The sequence below is a fragment of the Pseudonaja textilis genome, chromosome 2 (assembly GCF_049901715.1).
Source record: "Pseudonaja textilis isolate UNSWEBS1 chromosome 2, rPseTex1.2, whole genome shotgun sequence".
In the NCBI taxonomy this organism is placed as follows: Eukaryota; Metazoa; Chordata; class Lepidosauria; order Squamata; family Elapidae; genus Pseudonaja; species Pseudonaja textilis.
Genome location: NC_141991.1, coordinates 122,194,044 through 122,215,928, shown reverse-complemented (window position 1 = coordinate 122,215,928; position 21,885 = coordinate 122,194,044). Strand labels below are relative to the sequence as shown.

General features: G+C 41.7%; 1 protein-coding gene across 1 annotated transcript; it reads right to left on the bottom strand.

Moving 5' to 3' along the window:
- Window positions 1-1,198: 1,198 nt before the first annotated feature.
- On the bottom strand, window positions 1,199-21,154 carry C2H17orf75 (chromosome 2 C17orf75 homolog). Its single transcript, XM_026711167.2, is given in 11 exon segments — window positions 1,199-1,473; window positions 1,476-1,665; window positions 3,319-3,422; window positions 5,653-5,792; window positions 5,920-5,984; window positions 7,816-7,935; window positions 10,296-10,353; window positions 10,892-11,032; window positions 15,403-15,528; window positions 16,952-17,026; window positions 20,946-21,154. Coding segments are annotated over 11 exon segments (1,224 nt in total). The 5' UTR covers window positions 21,074-21,154; the 3' UTR covers window positions 1,199-1,396.
- Window positions 21,155-21,885: the final 731 nt, after the last annotated feature.

Here is a 21,885-nt window from a genome sequence, read left to right as displayed (position 1 = left end):
AAACGATATACATTCAATCTTTCAGGGTAGCAGTGAACAGAAACAGGAACAAAGCCAACCTTGCTTGAAGGTGAATGTATTTAATATCCTAATTACTCAATAGTTCCGCATTAAAGAAAGCTTTCTGAGCCTCTCCAAAATCTCCAAGCAGAATGCAAATCAGAGCTCACAGAATATTACAGGTTGAATTTGTGTAGCAAAAATACATTAATGTTCGCCAAATTTAATACTCATTATTAGTCACTGTGTTGAATTTCCACTGCCCCATAATGTACGCTGAATTAGCAAATGCAAGAAGGATGAACCTTTATTTTCCTACCCAGTTAATATCTTCCTCCATGGCTTATTGTTATAGCACCAAATGAAGTGATTCTGCCTTAAAATATGCTGAATAGAACATGCTTTTCCCATCAAGGGCTATTCAAGCAAAGAGTGTGCTTGCAAAGCAGCATGTTGTAAGAAATGTCAAAATATTTTTCTATCGTGTACGTAAGTATAGTTTTCCACAAACAATTTTGTGCATAGATTTTATTTCAGATGTACTGTTCAGCTTTCTCCCCACCCCCCAAGTGAGTGGTTGATATAAGCATACCTCACGAAAATCCCATTATCTACAACTTCTAAAAATGGGGTCAAGTTTTACAAGTATAAATATAAATAACTAATAATTAATTTGACCAATGTGTAATTTATTTGGGGCTCCAAGTTTAGCCACCCTGACGGACTGAGAGAGGATGCATGCATTGAGGTAAATAGCTTGTTTGCAGGGGAGAAGTGTGTCTAGTGTGTGTATGCGTGTGTGTGTATAAAACAGCAGGACAAAATGGAAGAAAACCCATATGTTTGATCCAAACATGCATCTATGCTGCTTTTGGCTAGCCAAGATCTGTACATGTATCTGCTCATATACCATTTGGACTTCTACACTGGCACCTCTCCCTTCCAACACAATTAATAATGCTGACAAAGCCCTTATGCTTATTTTACCTCCAGGAAGTCTAGATCAACCCCATTGCTCTTCATTTATAGTAGCTGGCTCTTATAGAAAATTGTGGCCTAATATGTAGGGATTGCAAGCTCTGGATTGATCCTGCTTTTGACTGTAGGGTATAAGGAAAGCCCAAAACCAGAGTTTGGATACCACAGGGAAACAAAATTGCGGTTTTACAAGCAGACAGACAAGAAAAAGCAGGGAGGGTGAGCGCCTGAACACTCAGCTTGTTCCCATACCAACAAATACCAATTTAACTCAACCTCACAGAAGATGCCGTGATAAGAGTTTTCTTTTTGGACCACGCGTTTGTGTACTGTGAGGAACTGGGACTGAGTCTAGCCCTCCACGGTAAGTTCACATGATTCAACACAAAAATGGCCTACATACTCAAGAACTGTGATTCTACATGGAGGCATGCTGACTGGGTACTGTACAAGCCACCCTTGGTTCAGGAGGAGGATTTAAGCTCCAAGCTGGTCCCTCATGAATTCTTCCAGCACACTGATGACGTTCCGGGCTTCCTGCATTTCGGCATATTCTACTTTGACAATCTTCAAGAGCACATCGCCGCTGCCAGAGTTTTTTAGAAACAGGTAGCACTTGAACAAGGCATAATGGCTCATTTCCGCCTGCCGGATGAACCGCTTCAGGTTGTTGATGTCCTGTATGGCCTGAAAAGAAAGCAGCCAACATGTATGCCAGTGTCCTGATCCAGCTGAGAAAGCCTAGACAGAAACCCAAGGTTCACACAATCCCATCCTTGACAGTGTCACTAGGATAAAAGGCAGTTGCACATGGTCCATTGGGCATGAAGGGAAGGGTGGATGACTTCCCCCTACAGGGCAATCGGGGCAGGCTGCTGTGGTACACTGCCAATAGATGTGTTGTACACATACAGTGGCTCTTTGGATGCCTAATATGAACTCGTGCACTTCCTGCACGCACAACATGTTAGTATACAGGAATCAGGAGCAGTAAATGAGAAATTTGGGAGGAAGAACTTAGCATCTTTAATCTAGTAGCTCCCAAAATAATTGGCACTCAAGGTACATCTCTCACAAGGAGGCCCCTTATGTTCAAAGGGAGTGCCCACCTCGGCAAGGGCACATAGCACTGCAGATTCCCTGGAGCACATACATTTGAGAGCTTATACAGGAGGAAAAGCAGGCATTCTCCAACTAACAAATATTTAATTGGATAAATGGCCTAGATATTAATATGTAGAACACTTATTCTACTCTTATGATAAATTAGGGGTCTTCAAACTTGACAGCTTTAAGACTTGTGGACTTCAACTCCCAGAATTCCTTCTCCCGTCATGTTAGCTCAGGAAGTCTGGGAGTTGAAGTCCACAAGTCTTAAACTTGCTGAGTTTGAAGACTCTTGAGATAAATCAACATATTTAAAATGTAATCTATAACAATTTTTTTTAAATTCCTCAAGCCTTACAAAATTGATTTCCATCGTATGTGTGCCGCAGTAGTATGTGTTCCTTCTCTACAATTTTATTACTGCTATCCATGTACTCTACAAATAGATCTCGACTTACAACTGCAATTGAGCTCAAAATTTCTGATGCTAAGCAAGACAGTTGTTAAGTGAATTTTGCCTCATTTTTCGACCTGCCTTGCCAATGTTCTTAAGTGAATCACTGCACTTGTTAAGTGAATCTGGCTTTCCATGGGACTTTGCTTGGCAAAAAGTCCCAAAAGGGAATCACATACATGTGAGCTAATTGCTAAGCATCTGAATTCTGACTGAATGACCAACGGGATGCCGCAATGGTCATAAGTGTGAAAAATGGCCATAAACCACTGTAACTTTGAACATTCACTAAATGAACTGTTGTAAGTCGAGGACTACCTGTATGCCATATGCTAAATAAACAAATAAACAAACAAACAAATAAACATTCTATGTCCCTACAATGCATGACTGTAGTTGTGGCAGCATCAAATCATATAGGCAAAAACCACTCTTTGTAACACAAGACTCAGATTGCACTGCTTTAGAACAAATATACTTGAGCCACAATTGTTGTGTCTCAGCTTGAAGATCCAAACTTGCAGCGATATAGTAGTAGTAGAACAGAAACTTTTCCATTGATTTCAACTGGAGATTAATTTACACCCAGTTCTTTGTCTGAAATAGATTATGATTTGGTGGATGGGGAAACACACGAGACTCAAAGAAATTATAATATGTGAAAAGTTTCATCTACCACTATTTCTAAAGATCACAAAGAACAGCCATCTCAAGCCAGTGTCCTGGCCGATGCATTTGGGCTACGATTCTCATTGTTCTTGCCCAACACAGATATTTACCTTCAATTTAAAGTTTTCCAGCATTTGCCGAAAAAGGAAGGGATTGCCCCCTTCGGAAACGTTCAGAAATGCTTGTGTCCAATCTTCACAGAATCTATTTGTTCCTGAGACATTTGTTGGAAAAAGAAACTTCTTATTATTTCAGGTAATACAGTAAAATGTATGTATGTCTTCAAAGGTACCTGAAAAAGGTTTTGTACAAGACACAGACACTCCTTATGTACTTACAAAGTTCTTGTAGTTCTTGTGCCAATATGGTCGCATGATTCAAGTACCAGGCTAGAAACTAGGAGACTGTGAATTCTAGTCCCACCTTAGCCATTAAGGTCAGGTGGGTGACTTTGGACCAGTCCCTGTCTCTCAGCCCAACCCACCAGTTATTGTTGAGGGGAAAATAGGAGAAGGATGGATCATTAGGTATGTTTACTGCCTTGAGTTAATTTATAAAAATAATAAAGGTGGGATACAACTCAAATAAATAAGACGGATGAACCCAGTTACAGTGGCGACGAGTGCACCATTGGGAGCCATGAAATACCAGGTTAGGGACAGCGGAAATTATGTGGTCGCTAGGAGTTGAAAACAATTTGATGACACATAATTTAAAAAACAAACAAACCTATCCTTTGGAAAATACCACATATATTAAGTAAAGAATGACACATGATAGTAAAGAATATATTTTTAAGGCGCAACAGCACAGACGGGTTGCTTCTGAGTTTTGTAGAAATCCTTGGGTGAACAAAATACTCAGTAACAATGAACGTCTAGCTTGGATCACGAAAGTTTTTCTTAATTGCCTAGTTAGCATAAAATGCCATCAATACTTTAGGAGGCCAGCAGTAAGGATATGATTTTCTAGGCCAGCCTTGTTCAAACTGATGACTTAAACATGGGTGATGACCCAGGATGAGGATACAAAATAAACACAGTAACAAAAAACAGGTGAAGCCCCTTTTATTCATTCACTTTGCTTCCAAGCTCCAAATATCCTTGACTGGAGACAAAAATCTCCCACATAAGCAGTTACAAGAAGGAGGAAATGTCGTTTAAATTATAAAGAATAAAAAACAACACAAATCAGGCAAGATAAGGGCTGGAGGACATCCATAGATAACAGAACACACACTGGGAAGGGTGCCAAACTCAAGAAAGGAACCATAAACTAGAGATATTTCCATGCTTTGTTTCCAGCACTCGCCAATATGCATGTCTGTACTCTTATCCAGTTGTCACAGCTGCAGCCCATGAAGAGGATCAAGGCCCTCTCCTCCCAAGTAGACCGCATCTCTCCCTTATCCTCTCCTCCCTGCGTGCCCTAGGATGGAGAGGGGATGGGCCTGGGTCCTCCTCTGACTGCCCAGCCGGCCTCTGCCCTTCCCCAGCCTCCTCCATAACCTCCGGAGCCACACTTCCACTCCCTGTCAGCTGTTCCTCCTCTCCCTCAGAGTCTGCCTCCACCAGGGGCATGACAACAAGTGTCACATTTCCATTCTTTTAGATCCGATGCTATCTGGCAATTCTTGGATTTGAAAGTTCTAAGCCTCTGGAGCACGGGTGTCAAACTAGCAGCCTGCAGGCCAGATGCGTCATGCACAGGCCACCCCCACCCCAGCTCCACAAATGGGGAAAATGTCACTAAACGTTGTGTGATAGCAATGTGATGCAGCAAATTTGACACCCATGCTCTGAAGGGACTCCAGATTGCAGCTTTAGGCTGCACCAGCATAATATTACAATGAATGTGAAGCTTGCCATAAAGACCAAGAAAAATGTGACAATGATTGTAAGGAATTCTTTCTTTCGAGAGAGTTAGAGAGAGGGAGGGGGGGAGGGGGGGAGGGAGGAAGAAAGAAAGAAAGAAGGAAGGAAGGAAGGAAGGAAGGAAGGAAGGAAAGAAAGAAAGAAAGAAAGAAAGAAAGAAAGAAAGAAAGAAAGAAAGAAAGAAAGAAAGAAAGAAAGAAAGAAAGAAAGAAAGAAAGAAAGAAAGAAAGAAAAGTTCTGTTTTCCCAAGGGATTGCCTTTTGGATTTGGTCTGGGGTTTTTTAAATGAACCAAATAACAAAGCAATTTACATGAAATAACCCAGTCAAAATCTCTGTATTGCTCCACCCTCATAACCCTTCCAAATCAGGGAATCAATTTGCTATATTTGAGTATATTAGACTAATGCAAGAGGAAGGTTACAGTAAGGGTAGACTCAAATAAGACTGTCTGCCTTAAACAACTATCTTTGTAAAGAGGTCTAAAAAAACACCAGTCTATCAACATTCCTTGTGCTAATGTTACTGAGCAGTACTCGGGTACTAGAAGTATCTCCTTCTGTAAGCTTACCTGCACCGTGGAAGCAAAGCTGTGGCCCATTCAAGTCAATCACCACTGATTTGCATTGCTCCTCTGTTGCTGAGGCTGTGCATAAGGAAGTCGTCATACTTTCCCTGACCAGATCTTGAAGACTTGCTGCTCGAAGGAATCTGGGAAAGAAGATAAATAGATTTCCAGGATGTATAGTCATTAGTCAAGTTCCGCTAAGCGGTTATCTCAGGAGGAGCAAGGGTGGCCCTAAGGAATATCATCTTGAGGGATTTTTGCTTTTTTTACCTGTTAATATCCTTCTCTGTCCTTTCTTCAGATCCATTCACTTCAACAGGAGTGCAACTCAGAGCCTTGAAAGAACAGACCCAATGTCACTACTTGGCCTAATGACATAACTTTAGACTACAATTCTATGCTCTTTATCTGTCTCAGGAGACACTTGGCCTCATCGCCAAGAACAGGGGCCTTCAAACTTGACACTTTTAAGACTTGTGGACTTCAACTCCCAGAATTCCTCCTCCAGTCATGTTAGCTCAGGAATTCTGGAAGCTGAAGTCCACAAGCCTTAAACTTGCCGAGTTTGAAGAGCCTTGGCAATGAAGATGTAACGGGTTATCAACTAGCAATTTTATTTTCACCAGGTGATCAGTTGAACATCTGTCAATTGTTCTTCTTCTCTTTCCTCCATCTTCCAGATCACTCAGAATGTACAGATAGTCCTCAACTTACAACCACAGTTGAGCCCAAAATTTCCTTTGCTAAGCAAAGCAATTGCTAAGTGAGTTTTGCCCCCATCTTCTGACATTTTTTTGTTGTTGCCACAGTTGTTAAAATGACGGCTGTTGTTCATTAATAACATGGTCGTTAAATGGACTCTGCTTGTTAGAAGGCTGCAAAAAGCGATTACGTGCCCCTGGGACACTGCAGTAGTCATAAGTACATACTAGCTGCCAAGCATTCAAATTTTGATCATGGGGATGTCGCTATGGTTATAAGTGTGAAAACTGGTCATAAGTCACTTTTTTCAGTGGTGGTTGTAGCTTCGAACTAAAGGAATGGCTGTAAGTCAAGGACTATCTGTATATGTAAACTTCTCACTGGCCTCCATTTTATTTTCAAACAGCTTCAGCTGTATTAAAATGTTAATGAGCAAAGGTGAGAGGGCTTCCTGTTTAAGCAGGAATTTGACCTCAAATAACAGTAAACTAGAGCCAGTTTGGTGTAGTTGGAGCTAGGAGTTCTGGTCCTGCCTTAAGCATGAAGCCAACCACTTCCAAAATCTTGTTAAGAAAACTGCAGGAATTTATCTAGACAGTCAGAAAGCATCAACGCTGAATCGAAGGCCCAAAAAATCAAGAAGAGTCAAACTCTATTGAAAGAAGACCTTATTTTTTGGTATCCTACCTATTTCTCTCCCTCCCTCCCTCCCTCCCCACCCCCCATCTGCAGAGAAACTGCTTTTCAAACTTTTTTAGCTAAAAGCTCTGACTAAGCATAATTGAATGTATATGTTTAAAAACATGAAAATTAATTCCAGCTGCAGTAAGGGAAATCCATGTTTCTAAAACTGCTGGCCCAGTTTTAAAATGAATTACATGTACAGCTTAAAGCGGGTGCTCCTTAAAACAAAGGTGTTATTATCATGTTATTCAAGCTATCAAACCCTTAATTCTGACCAATTGTTTAAGCCAGGGGTATCAAACCCACGTTGTCACAGCAGCGTCACGTGACCTATCAGGAATTCCCCCCACCCTTTGCTAAACTGGGTGTGGGCATGGCCAGAGCGTGATGCATCTGGTCTGTGGGCCACAAGTTTAATCCTGGTTTAAGCCATCAACATTCCCACAAATAGCCCCTTGGAGTGTAGCTCTATAGCTATATTGTGTTGCTTTCCTGAAGGTAAAAAAATAATATGGCAGGACAGCAACTAGCACATTACATCAGTGTGTCTCCCCACTCCTACCCTGTCCTGGTAATAGTCCAGGAAAGAGGCACCCACTAGGTGACAGGACACACAATTAAAGATGGTTTGAAGTAGTGAAGTCTTATTTGTACACACTTTGACTATCACAACAGTTGCAGCCAAAACAATTAATAAATAAGGCAAACTGTTCAACCAGGAACCCAAACAAAAGCACACCAACAGAGATCCAGGAGGAGTGAACTTTGCGTGGTACTCACAGCATGTAACACAAAGGCAAGTTTCTCCTGGAAAAGCTTCACCACCCTCTGAATAGGACACACCAAATCCTCAAACCAAGTTCTCAGGAGCGGCTGGATGCAGGTCTCCAGGTTGCTTTGCTGCACCCAATGGAAATAACAGTTGATCATTCTACACGATATGTGACTGCAAAGGGGAATTCAGGGAAACAACTTGGGACAGCTTCCAAGTGTTGATTACTTTTTAGCCATTCCCTATCCCAGAGCCTGTGAAATTTCCCTTGGGGCTAATTTGCTACCTTGAATCAAGAGAGTGAGTGAGAAGTAGCTGTGTAACAGCTTATCCAAATAGCTGTATTGAGCTCACCCAGGCATACGGGCAGGGGAGTCCCTCCTCCCGGGTCTGTCTTTTAACAGCTATAGTCCTCCCATACTATTTTACAAATTATTCTTGAAACTCCCAGAGATGCTAAAAAGTGTTTATGGTGCATCACAATAAGCTACATTCCACAAACACAGGCTCAGGCACTCACATCCACACACACACACACACACACACACACACACCGGACATTAGGAGTCTTTATTGAGGCCTCCAAGTCCGAATTAGTATTCCCTGGCAATTCCTTGTGCCAGCACTAGCCCACAGCATAAAGACAAGGCAAGTCCACTATGCAAAGGCAAATCCCCAACAAGGGATGCCAAGCTATTGAAAGACAACATTTGAATTTCCCTATATGCCTATCAGTAATCTGCAAACAAGAATAGATATTTCTTTCAAGATTTCTCTTTAGAGAGAACTGTATTAGCAGCATCCAGAAGTGACATATTCAAAATGAAGGGAGATCCCAAGAGTGTCGGATGCCAAAGCGTCAAGCTCTTAGACTAGGGGTATCAAACTCACGGCATCATCTTGTCGTCACGTGACATATCACAACTTCCCCCCCCTTGCTAAAATGGAGGTGAGCATGGCTAGCACATGACACAATGGCCCGCAGGCCCTTAGTTCGACACCCAACTTAGACTTACATACCACTTCACAGTACTTTACAGCCCTCTCTAAGCAGTTTACAGAGTCAGCATATTGCCTTCAGCAATCTGGGTCCTTATAATACTGACCTCAGAAGGACAGAAGGTTGAGTCAACCTTGAGCCATTGAGGATCGAACTGCCAACAGTCTGAACGACTGCACCACCACGGCTCATGGTGGCATGTGGGTGACACAGCTCTCCTTACCTTGAATGATGTCTAATGTTTTCACAGAGATAGTAAGAAGTATGAGAATCTTGAGGCTCTTCATATAATCACACTCATAAAGAGCTTGGTTCCCACAGAACAACCATAAACTCTGAACAAAATTCTTGAAGGCCAGTTTTTCGATTCTCTAGCCAACATGAACACTCTAGAGCATAGGTATCAAACTCATGTCGTCATGGCAGCGTCACAGGACGTATCAGGACTTTTTTCCCCTTCGCTAAACAGGGTGGGGATGGGGCCAGCACACGATGCATATGGTCCATGGGTCGTGAGTTTGACACTCCTGTTCTAGAGCAGGGGTGTCAAACTGGATTTCTTTGAGGGCCAGATGAATATTGTAGTTCTCTGTGGGCCAGCTGGGGGGGGAGGGGACAGGACAGATGCCTCCTGAAGCACCCTGCTGACCAAAACGAGGCAAGGGAACTGCATGCACCTCCCAACACCCCGTTTTTGGCCTGGATGGCCTCCTGTACTTTGCCACCCACAACGGGGCACTGGGGGGGGGGCATGCACGGTTTGGCTGGCAGCATGGCTGGCAGAAGGCCGTCCATGCCAAAAACAGGGTGCAGGGGGGTCCCCGCACGCAGCCCCCCACACGTGCCCCACTTTGGCTGCCAGAAGCACCACGGGCCAGTTCTTAGCTATTTTCAGACTGGCCCCACGGGCCAGATTTAAACACTCCACGGGCCAAATTCAGCCCGCGGGCTTTGAGTTTGATATCCCTGCTCTAGAAGGACACCATGTAGATAATACTGGAAACTGCTAAGAGACACAGGAGAATCAACAGTCGGATTAGCCTGTTTCTCTTCCAACTACAAGGTAGCAAACAATTGAATCTTGCACTTGAAGCAGAAACTAGTTGCTCTCTAAGTAACTTGGACGTGCCAAATACCTTTCCTATTCTACCACTGAGATGCACAGAAAACAGGCCCAGAGCACACCAATGCTTGGCAAGTGAGATAAAGCTTTTTTAATTGAGATTTCTCTAACGCGTCCTTAAGAGATTGAGGATTGTGGAAATCAAACTCTCTTCCTCAGCAAGTCTTCATTATCCTAGGTAAACAGTTCTGATGAGGGATCTTCACAGGGAACTCAAAATAACTTCAAGCATCTCAGTTTATCAAACGGCTTATAAAGAAACCAACATTTTCCATCTCATTGGAGGGAAAAAAGAGAGAAAGCCAAAAGAAGTAATCCAAAGTTATTAACAGCAATGAATCAGTTACTTCTCCATCAAGACTTACCTTTGAATCTAAATAAGTCTTCATATCTTGAATGTATCCATCAAGCTCAAGTCTGAATGTATCACTTTTAAGGAAATAATGCTTCAGTTGGGCCTAATCTTTATGTTTATCCCATTTTATAATTATGTGCTGCCCATCTATTAAAGGTATTTCAAACATCCAGTTATTTATTTTTACTTATATATCAAATGTCTTGGCCGCCCATCTTACCATAGGGTGACCCTACATCTAAGTTAAAACATAAAAAGTTAAAATCAAACATTAAAACCAAGGACACATGGGGAGGAGGGGGCTGGAGGGGGTGAAGGGGGGCATGGGGAGGTGGGATCCGTTATTATTCAATCAACCGCCTCCACTGCACTGATCCCCCACGGGGGCCCCAAGCCGACTGGCACAGCCACGTCTTTCGGCCGTTATGAAAAGACAAGGAGGGTATAACTGATATTCGCAGAAGCCTAAAAAAAATGATTTGGGAATGAGCATGCCTCTCTGGCCTAATTTAAGAGAACAATCAAAACAATGGGAATTAAAAAAAGAAAAGGACTTTCCCCCTCCAGTCCCATTTTAACCCAGACCGAAATATAATGAAAGGATATAGTTCAAGCCCCTTCTCTGAACCTCCCAAAAAACAGATGACATACTCCAAGGGACTCTCTCTCGATTCAGGATCAGCTCCTTCTGCACATTTTTCCGGCTGCAACACGCAGTAATAACAACCAACCCGAGTTTCTGGAATACTGAATTAATCACAGGGTGGTTGCCCCAAATCAGTTTAATGCTGTATTTCACACTGCAGTTTGCCTGTTCATCGATCTCATTACAAATGAAGCCCTTGTTTTAATTCGGTCAGAATCAACCTCCAGAGGCATGAATCTTACACAGGCTCTTAACTCCAGTCAATATACTTCGCTTCATATTTCTGTCAACCTCCTGATTCTACTGATTTTCCCTCAGACCAGTGTTGGTGAATGGAAAGTCAAATCACCCACCTTCTATTCCTGTGTTCAGGTAGTCCTCAATTTACAAGCATTTGTTTAGGGACCATTCAAAGTTATAATGGCACTGAAAAAGTAATTTAGGCCCATTTTTCATCACAGCATCCTTACTGTCATGTGATCAAAATTTGGGCGCTTGGCAACTGGTATGTACTTATAACAGTTTCAGTGTCCCGGGGGTCATGTGATCACCATTTTGTAACCTTCTCAGCTGGCTTCCGACAAGCCAAGTCAATGAGGATTCGCTTAATGACCATGTGATTCACTTGACAACTGTGGCAAAAGTTGCAAATGGGGCAAAACTCATTTGATAACCCACCTTGCTTAGCAACATAAATTTTGGACTCAGTTGTGGCCGTAGATCAAGGACTACACTATAGTCTACAAACATGAAATGGATTAAATAAAGATAAAACGGATAAAAATAAATATTCTTAGGAAAGCAAAAGGGAAAGCCCTCTTGAAGTCCATTTCTGCTGGATAGACCCTTGTTATTTTCTCAACAACACTATAGATGTAATTCACCCCTGCCTTCCAATTCCCGGACTCATCTCTAGCTAAAAGCAGTTCCTGTCTGTTCAGGATCCAAGTCTTTACTGGTTCTCCTTAGCTTTTCAAGGATGATCAGGCACTAGTATTAGCTGTGCTATTCTTAATAAGTTCAGCCTTTGAAAAAAACAAAAAAAACCTGCAAACAGCACCCAACAGGCAATACTTCAAAAGTGATTTAGGCTCTAATCACATATATAGTAGTCCATTAACCTGGGAATAGCCCCATTAAATTGCAAGTTCCTTTTAAATAGAGCTGTATAGCAGGAGTGGGCAACCTGTAAACCCCAGTGTCCCACTTGTAACACTGCAGCACCCATTTTGGTGGCAAATCAACTCTTTTTCAGCAGCACTAAGGAGAGAAAGGGAGGGCTTTTGCTTTAAAGCTGCAATTTCGGCTGTTTTTTTTTTCTGATGAGTGGTTTGCCTGCCAGAAATCTCCTACTTTTGTTTCCATCTTTAGCCCACCCTAATGTCTGCAAAACAGGCAATTTTTTAAAAAAAAGTGCTGTTTGAGCGCTGACCGCCTAGGGCTGACTGGGAGTTGGAGTTGCAACCTTGAGCGCTGCAGCCTCCCCCATCACCCTGCAGTATTACAAAATGAGGAAACATCTACACTGTTCTGATGCAACAGCCCCTCAGCCCGCCTGGCAGTGTGATGAAACAATTAACGGACGCTCTTGTACTTCCTGATTGGGAAACCTGCCCCCTTCCATCAGGTGTTAAAATATTAATCCCATCAACACCAGACAGCACACAAGCCAGTGGTGCAAAAGGCTGGGAGTTGTAGTGCAGCACCCTCTAGAGGACCAGAAGTTGTCTTAACTCCTTGTAGTGCTTCACATGAGGTGATTACAACTCCTTAGATACATTAGATCCAATATTTATTTTAATGATATACAAAAGCCAACCTGCCTCCCCGTAAAGGGCTAGTTAGCCCTTGCAGTGGCACATATATTCACAGTCCCATTACGTGTAAATATTAAATACACTGCTCAAAAAAAATAAAGGGAACACAAAAATAAGACATCCTAGATCTGAATGAATTATTCTTATTGAATACTTTGTTCATTACATACTTGAATGTGCTGGCAACAAAATCACACAAAAATTATCAATGGAAATCAAATTTAGCAACCCATGGAGGTTTGGATTTGGAGTTACACTCAAAATTAAAGTGGAAAAAAACACTACAGGCGGATCCAACTTTGATGTAATGTCTTTAAAACAAGTCAAAATGAGGCTCAGTAGTGTGTGTGGCCTCCATGTGCCTGTATGATCTCCCTACAATGCTTGGGCATGCTCCTGATGAGGTGGCAGATGGTCTCCTCAGGGATCTCCTCCCACACCTGGACTAAAGCATCCCCCAACTCCTGGACAGTCTGTGGTGCAACGTGGCGTTGGTGGATGGAGCGAGAAATGATGTCCCAGATGTGCTCAGTTGGATTCAGGTCTGGGGAATGGGCGGGCCAGTCCATAGCATCAATGCCTTCGTCTTGCAGGAACTGCCGACAGACTCCAGCCACATGAGGTCTAGCATTGTCTTGCATTAGGAGGAACCCAGGGCCAACTGCACCAGCATATGGTCTCACAAGGGGTCTGAGGATCTCATCTCGGTACCTAATAGCAGTCAGGCTACCTCTGGCAAGCACATGGAGGGCAGTGCAGCCCCCTAAAGAAATGCCACCCCACACCATTACTGACCCACTGTCAAATCGGTCATGCTGGAGGATGTTGCAGGCAGCAGAACATTCTCCATGGCGTCTCCAGACCCTGTCACATCTGTCACATGTGCTCAGTGTGAACCTGCTTTCATCTGTGAAGAGAACAGGGCGCCAGTAGCGAATTTGCCAATCTTGATGTTCTCTGGCAAATGCCAAACATCCTGCACAGTGTTGGGCTGTAAGCACAACCACCACTTGTGGACGTTGGGCCCTCATACCACCCTCATGGAGTCTGTTTCTGACCGTTTGAGCAGACACATGCACATCTGTGGCCCGCTGGAGGTTATTTTGCAGGGCTCTGGCAGTGTTCCTCCTGTCCCTCCTTGCACAAAGGCGGAGGTAGTGGTCCTGATGCTGGGTTGTTGCCCTCCTACAGCCTCCTCCATATCTCCTGATGTACTGGCCTGTCTCCTGGTAGCGCCTCCATGCTCTGGATACTACGCTGACAGACACAGCAAACCTTCTTGCCACAGCTCGCATTGATGTGCCATCCTGGATGAGCTGCACTACCTGAGCCACTTGTGTGGATTGTAGACTCTGTCTCATGCTACCACTAGAGTGAAAGCACTGCCAGCATTCAAAAGTGACCAAACCATCAGCCAGAAAGCATAGGAACTGAGAAGTGGTCTGTGGTCACCAGTCCTTTATTGGGGATGTCTTGCTAACTGCCTATGCTTTCCACCTGTTGTCTATTCCATTTGCACAACAGCATGTGAAATTGATTGACAATCAGTGTTGCTACCTAAGTGGACAGTTTGATTTTACAGAAGTGTGATTGACTTGGAGTTACATTGTGTTGTTTAAGTGTTCCCTTTATTTTTTTGAGCAGTGTATATTGCCAGGTATCTAGCTCTCTATCAGAGTTCAGTATATGATTACTCTACCTATTTTCATTGATCAAGCGAGCATTCATTGAAAGATAGTGAGATGAAGTTTACAGTTCAGAATACAGAGCGAATGCGTATTGCCTTTTTTAAGTTGAAGCTCTTACAACTCTTAATTTGATAGTTATTAAATGTCATTAAAAGCTTAGACAATGAGTAAGTATATGAATACAAACACTTCTCTGCTTATAACAGTTTGTTTCGTAACTGTTCAGTTACAATGGCACTGAAAAAAGTTTAATGCTGTATTACAAACTTACGACCCATTTTTCACACATACAACTGTTGCAAGCATTCCCATGGTCACATGATCAAAATTCAGATGCTTGGCAATGGAATCATATTTATGACGGTTGCAGTGTCCCAGGGTCATGTGATCACCCTTTGAGACTTTCTGATAAGCAAAGTCAATGGGGAAGCCAGCTTCACTTAACAATTGTGATACTAACTTAACAACTGCAGTGATTCACTTAACAACTGTGGAAAGAAAGGTCATAAAATGGGGCAAAACTCACTTAAAGACGGTCTCACACCTACCAACAGAAATTTTGGGCTCAAAGCTCTTTTGTTAAGGATTACCTGTAATTATCACATCTTGTAAATTTTGTTCAGTTGGACCGACAGTTTAAAAAAAAAAAACCACAGGATGAGGATCAGAAAGCCACTCTAAAAGCCAGGACTTTTTTGAGATGGGGGGGGGGGAGAGGTTGTTTTATTTTGTTCTGCAACCAGCCATTTTCAGACGCTTCAAAGGCATGACAAGGATGTTGACAATTCAGAAATAAATAGCACGGTTCAATCTTTGACTCATAAAACAAAACTTAAAAGTACACCCACAGTTTAATTTGATTTCATACAATTTAATAAAATGGCACTGGTGATTTATTAAGAAAGGTACAATTAATTAAAATTGTGTGAGATCACTGGACATCTCAGTCCATATCTACAGCCTTACCTCAGCTCGACCGATATAACGTTGCCCATCCCCTCAAACAAAGCTCCTTTGTTGAGATACTTGGCAACCAAACCACGCAACTCCATCTCAGCTTCAGTTGGTAAATTAGTGTCCACCAATGAAAGGCTTCATAAATGAAATTAAAAAAAACAACCACACATGATTAGGTAAGACAGAGCTTTTGTTGTGTCTGTTTAATTAAATTATAGTTACAAAGACCAGCAATTCACAACCAGTCCTTCGTACTTGAGATTAAATGTCAAGCTTTCAAAGAAAAAGAGGCCACTTCCAGTTAGGTATGAAGTTTCAAGCATCTCCCATTTAAAAAACAATTGAAATGCAACTGGGAGTAAAATCAAGAGCTGCAAAGTTGCACACTTCAATTATTCTGCACTACTGTACAACTCCATGTGTTTTAATGAGCATGAATAACGGATAGGAATTAAAGCGTGAAACTGAAGACCACAGACTTCTAAACTATATTTTCCTTGATTTGGTCTCCTCCCACACAAGGATTTTCCCCCTTTCTATATAATATCTTTATTTATGGCTCATACCAGGAGCAGCAGTTCCATCTGTAATGGCAAGCAATAAATTTAGTTTCTTTTTAAGTATCTATTCTAAGAATAGTGACAATTTTCCCCAAGATGGAAAATACATAAAAACATAAATTAATGAACTCTCATACGTCTTATATTAGTTTGTCAAGCGCAGGAAACCAGGAGTCCAGGCAGTTCAAACAAATATAGGTTTATTGTATGCTAATGTCCTTCTCTACAAGAATCTGAACTACTAATGGCCAAAACAAATCGATGAGGAAGAGTCAACAGAATTCAAGATGGCTGGACTTAGATTCATAACTAGACTGTCATAAAACAGAAAGAGGAAGAGCTGCAAACCTGACAACAGTCAGATAAGAGGCAACTTAGCCCACAGAAACCACACGGGCGATTGTAATGGCAAGTGGGAAGAAGAGGCACTTTGAAATTTGCAAGATTGATGTCAGCCTTCTGAGGAATTCCAGGAAAGAAGCACACCCAGAAGTACTAGCTGCAATTTTATTGTAAGGCAATATCAACAGAATCTTGCTAGTTGGGAACATACATCTCTTCCTCCTCCCTAAAAATTAGGGAGGGTTCCTTCTAAGATGTTTGTCACACCATTATTGCTTCTATCATCTCATTACAGAAAGAGTGGGAGATGACTGCAATTCCAAGGGAGCACAATCCTTTCCCACATGCTTGGCAAATGGGCCTAGGAAAGTAAGAAATCTTTCTCAAGATACCTCCCGCTAACCTTAAACAAATAGTTTGCACTTAGTTAGGGAACTCCTCAGATAATTGGCCCTCAACCAATTGGGAAATTAGAAGAACAAAAGCAGAGACTTAAATCAGATCCAGAAAGGATCCTCTTGTGCATTCGTAGTGCCCCAAATCAGATGTCTGGTAACAGTTAACAATGGTTGATCGGAACAAGTGGTATGCACGTTCCCGTCTGTTATAACAATCCAAGATGCAGCACGCAAAATCTTTCTGCCAAGTTCATTTACCTGAAGTCATCTGAAGACGTTTCGGCTGATGATTTGCTTGGACTCCCAACATCACTGCCTAACCCTTGGTGTAATCTGAAAAAGTCAAATTAATTATGAATGAAAAGACAAAACTCATGCGGTTACAGAAAACACTTCATATGGCTATCATTGTTCTAAGGGAGAGGGAATGAAAACCTGAAATGGGAAGAGCAGATTGGGATTTTGGGGAATTGAATAGACAACTGCAGAAGTATTCTGGATTCACAATAGGCAAATGATACCTTGTTTTGAGAAGCCCTCTGAACAACTCAGAAGAATTTGATAGGTCCAGGGGCTTCCGGTTTGAGTCTCTTCGGCGACAGACCGAAATCCGCGATCGTGCATGGTTTCGATCTGTGCTCACCACCAGAGCACCCCGAGCCAGCTGGTTTCGGGGCTAAGCCACCCCGTAAAGGTGGTGAAGAAGAGGGAGACTGCCAGCAGGGTCAAGGAGAGCCGCATCTCTCTTCCCCAGCTGGCCATTACTCCCTTTCCCGAAGGCGGTTGCAGCGGTGGTCAGAAATGGCCACGTCAAAGAAGAACTGAACCGGAAAAGAATGTGCAGGAGGAAGATAAGAGAAAGTTTTGGTCGACCGGGTTAAACCGAAAAAGCAACAACGTAAGGTACCCTGGAATTTAAATTAAACAACATTGTTCCCAAAGAAGATTTTGAAGCTGCGAAGGAGAGAGAGAAGGGAAAGGATTAGGTTTTTTTTTTCTTCCCTTCCTTATACTGACAGCTAAGAGACCTAAGCAAGAAATTGAAAAAAATCCACTTTGACATTAATAGGCATCTAAGCTGAAAATAAAAGTCAAAGGGATAATAAAGATTTCTGGATATTTAAAAGTTTTTTAAAGCAGGAAAGGAGGGGGAAAAAAAGAATAAAAGGGCAGGATCTGGAAAAATGGAGGAGACTGCCTGGAACTAAAGAATGGAACTATAACTAAAAGGAACTTACTGTGAAATTTTAACAAGATTCCTAAAAGATACATTTTAACTGAAACTTGGTAACAAAATAATAGAACCCCAGGAAGAGAAAGTGGAAAAAAGAGGCAAGAAGAAACAGACTTGGATGATTTGGATTACTTGATGATTTTTGGTTTTTGCATTTAGATGACTAAAATTAACCGGGTGGTTGTTTAAAAGTCTTTAAAATGGCATCACTCTTAGAAGAACTGAAAATGGAACTTTAAAAAATGGAAAGAAGATGCACAAGAAGGGAGAGATTCTTTTGGCTTCGTATTTCAATTCCTAGAAATGGAGATCTGGAACTATGAGAAACAACAAGAAATACTTGCAGAACAAGAAGATTGGGACAAAGAAGAAGCCATCTTTAATGATCAAATAATTTTAAGTGGGAGCGGGGAGAAAAGGGGAGAAAGAGAGTGAAAGGTTTAAGACTAGAAAAAACAACCAAAAAGAAGAAGAACAATTTGAAAGATAAGTATAATATTAGAAAGCAACAGAAGAGGGGATTACAGATGAGAGAGTTAGAAGTAGAGAGACGAGGGGGTAAAAAGGGGAGGGAGAAGAAGAGCAGGAAGAAGGCAAGGAAAAGAAACTGTAAAAGACAGAAACAAGAAATAGAGAAACAGGGAAAAGATATAAGGATTGTAACCATAAGCTTGTTTAGAGATAATGGGTGAAAATTTAATTGTAAAAGGGATTCTGCAAAGGTACATAAGATAGCATTGTTATATTACAAACACAAATAATTTTAGAAAATACGACTAAAATGATGGATAAAATATTTATTATAATGTAGTGGAATGTTTGTTAATAAATGAATGAATTAAAGTGATTGAGAGAATTAAATGGGAACATTTTAATTATTAGTAATGATTTATAAAAATATAAGTGAGAAAAATGGAAAAAAGAGAATTAACTATGGAAAGTTTATAAGTGTTCCCAAGGAAGTAGGATATTTAATTGAAAAGAAATGTTAAAGATGTTAAGATTTTAATGAATATTAATGATAGAATTGAATTGGAATGGAATGTGTGTTTTATTTACATATATATATAATTTTTTCTTTTTAAGAATATAGTGTGTATTTTAAGAATGTACCAAGCAGAATTCAATTGGAAGTTATGTATTATATTGAATGCTATAATCTTAAAGGTATACACTGAAGCTTAAATAAGAATTTGAATGGATAAAATTAAAAGATATAAAGGTGTCATACTCCAATTGGTAATTACAGGGGAAAATTTGTTTAATGAGAAAAGATAATATGAAATTGAAACAGGACAGACAAAAGTATAAATATAATGATTTGAATTGAGATAATTAAAATAAAATTGAGAAAATTAAAAGAGGGGGAAAACTATGCAGAAAATATAAAACGGTAATAAGATATGGAATAGATTATAAAAATGAGCATGAAATTGAGTTTTGTGTCTGTATGAAGAAGTGATAATCTGAGACCATGCTATTTTCAAAAAAAGATGTTTTATTTGTACTTTGTTTTTGTGAAAACCCAAATAAAATTTTCAAAAAAAAAAAAAGAAGAATTTGATAGGTCCAGATGAGTTAACTCCAATGAATGACCAACATTTTAAAATGCATTAGATAAATTCATCCGTCAACAGACCTACTGTAGTCGTATTTTTTTCTGTTAATTGTGTCTGATATTTGGAGACTGCCTGTACAAGTCCTTGCAGTTTTGTTGGCAAGGTTTTTGAGAAATGGTTTCCCTTTGCCTGCTTCCTAGGTTTTAGTGACAGGGACTGGCCCAAGGTCATCCATCTGGCTCAGTGGAGGGATTCAAATTTTTTTACTACCTGTTCTGTGGGTGTGGCTTGATGGGCATGGCAGGGGAAGGATACTGTAAAATCCCCATTCCCTCCCCACCCCACTAGCCTGCTTTCCAGCTCCATTCTCCTGTACAGAGCAACCAAAGGAGACCCAGCCAATCAGCTGGGACTCAGGAGGCAGAGAATAGGTGGGGGCAGGGCCAGTCAGAGGTGATATTTGCCAGTTCTCTGAACTACTCAAAATTTCCACTACTGGCTCTCCAGAACTGGTCAGAACCTGCTGAATACCACCTCGGATCTGTATCTAAGATGGGATTAGAATTAATGATCTCCCAGATTCTAGTCTGAAGCCTTAACTACTATACTACAGCAAACTGGCTCTCATTTGCATAATAGTCATCATCATCATTTTAGCCATTGTCTATCCCAGGGGTGTCAAACTCGCGGTGTCACATGATGTATTGGGACTTTTTGCCCCCTTCGCTAAACCGGGTGGGGGGCAGCACGTGATGCATCTGGCCTGTGGGCTGTAAGTTTGAGATCCCTGGTCTATCCATTTGCAGGATGAAGGCCTCTTCCAGATGTTTCCAAGACAAGATAGAAAGACCCGCACATGGATTAGAGAAGAAACGAAAGTATACAATATCATCAAGAGCGTCAAAGAATTGAAATGGGCTGGTCACATAGCAAGAAGAATTGAAGACAAGACAGTCATAGAATGGATCCCGCTTGATAAAAAGCGTCCCTGAAAGAGACCTAAAGCAAGATGGATCGATGACCTCAGCAAGTATTGCAGGCCCAATTGGGACCGCATGGGTTGGAAACATACATAATAATCACATTTCAAGGAAAATCAATGGACCTAGGCTAGATTTCATGCCCAGACATACACCTTCTACCATCTACATGAACACGGACGGAAACGAGAAACTGGACTAAAATAATGTGTTGGTTTTATCCCCACCAACCGTTTTCAACTGTTACCAAACATTTCATTTGGTGAACCCCAGATGAATTGGACGACAAGCCCCATCGCTCTCAGCCAAGGGGATGGGACGACGGCGGGAATGAATTCATCCAGGACCCCCAGATTCAGAAATGCTGGATCATAAAAGAGTCGGTAAGAGAGATCTTCAGCCTTTTATGGTTCAGGCTGGAGACCCGCAGGGAAGAGAAAGCCAGCAGGGACCCGCCGGAGCAGCCCTCCCTCTCTTACCCGGAGCCTCGGTAGCCGTACAAGCAGTGGTAACTGTTGCTGCTACGCTCCGGTTTCCGTTCTCCCTCCTCGCTGCTCTCCAGCTCCCTCTCATCTCCGTCCACGGACTCCTGTAGGGAAGGCAACATCTTTTCTGGCGAACTCGGGAGCGAAGAAAATCCGTTCCCCCTATTGCCGTACAGCGCAACGACCTATTCTCCTCGGCTCCACCCTTCTGTCCATATGGCGTCACAAAGGTTCCGGTCGCAAACATGTTGCCACGGCAGAGGGAAGACAAGAGGTAGCTGTAGATTCCCGAAATTGTTACGGATGTTGCGGGCACACGCGCACCCAACACACACACACACACACACACACACACGCGCGTGCCACACGCTTCTCTTCAAGTCACGCTGGCTCAGTTAACATTTATTCCCCAATTTTACGGAGTTGTTTTTTTTTTTAATCAGCTCAGCAGGCCAGATTGGATCGGCATTAGTTTAGAATGAACCAAATTGTCGCTCAAATCAGTGGGACTACATTCACGGATCATCTAAGTAAAAAGTCATTCCAATTGTAAACTTGTTTATACTTACTTCTGGCCTTTGGGCTATAATAAATAATTATAACAAATAACCTTTGAGCTATAATTTGATTTACACACGAATTACTGATCTCAGTAGAACTCAAATAGGTATATAGTGTATATGATGGGACGGTCAAATTGTTAAATAGGCTTATCTAATGTAATGAATGCTCTTTTTCAGAACCCTACCGATTTTCGCAATGTTTAATTACAATACCGTTAGTTTCCTATTGAATCCTAAGTGGATTTACTTAGCAGCACGCAAATACAGGATTGAGCTACATAAGCCTTCGAAGATGAAGCGGCACCCTCGCTGCTATTTTTTTTTTTAAATCTCACGAGTTGGAAGAATCTGATTCATTTGCAGAAACTATC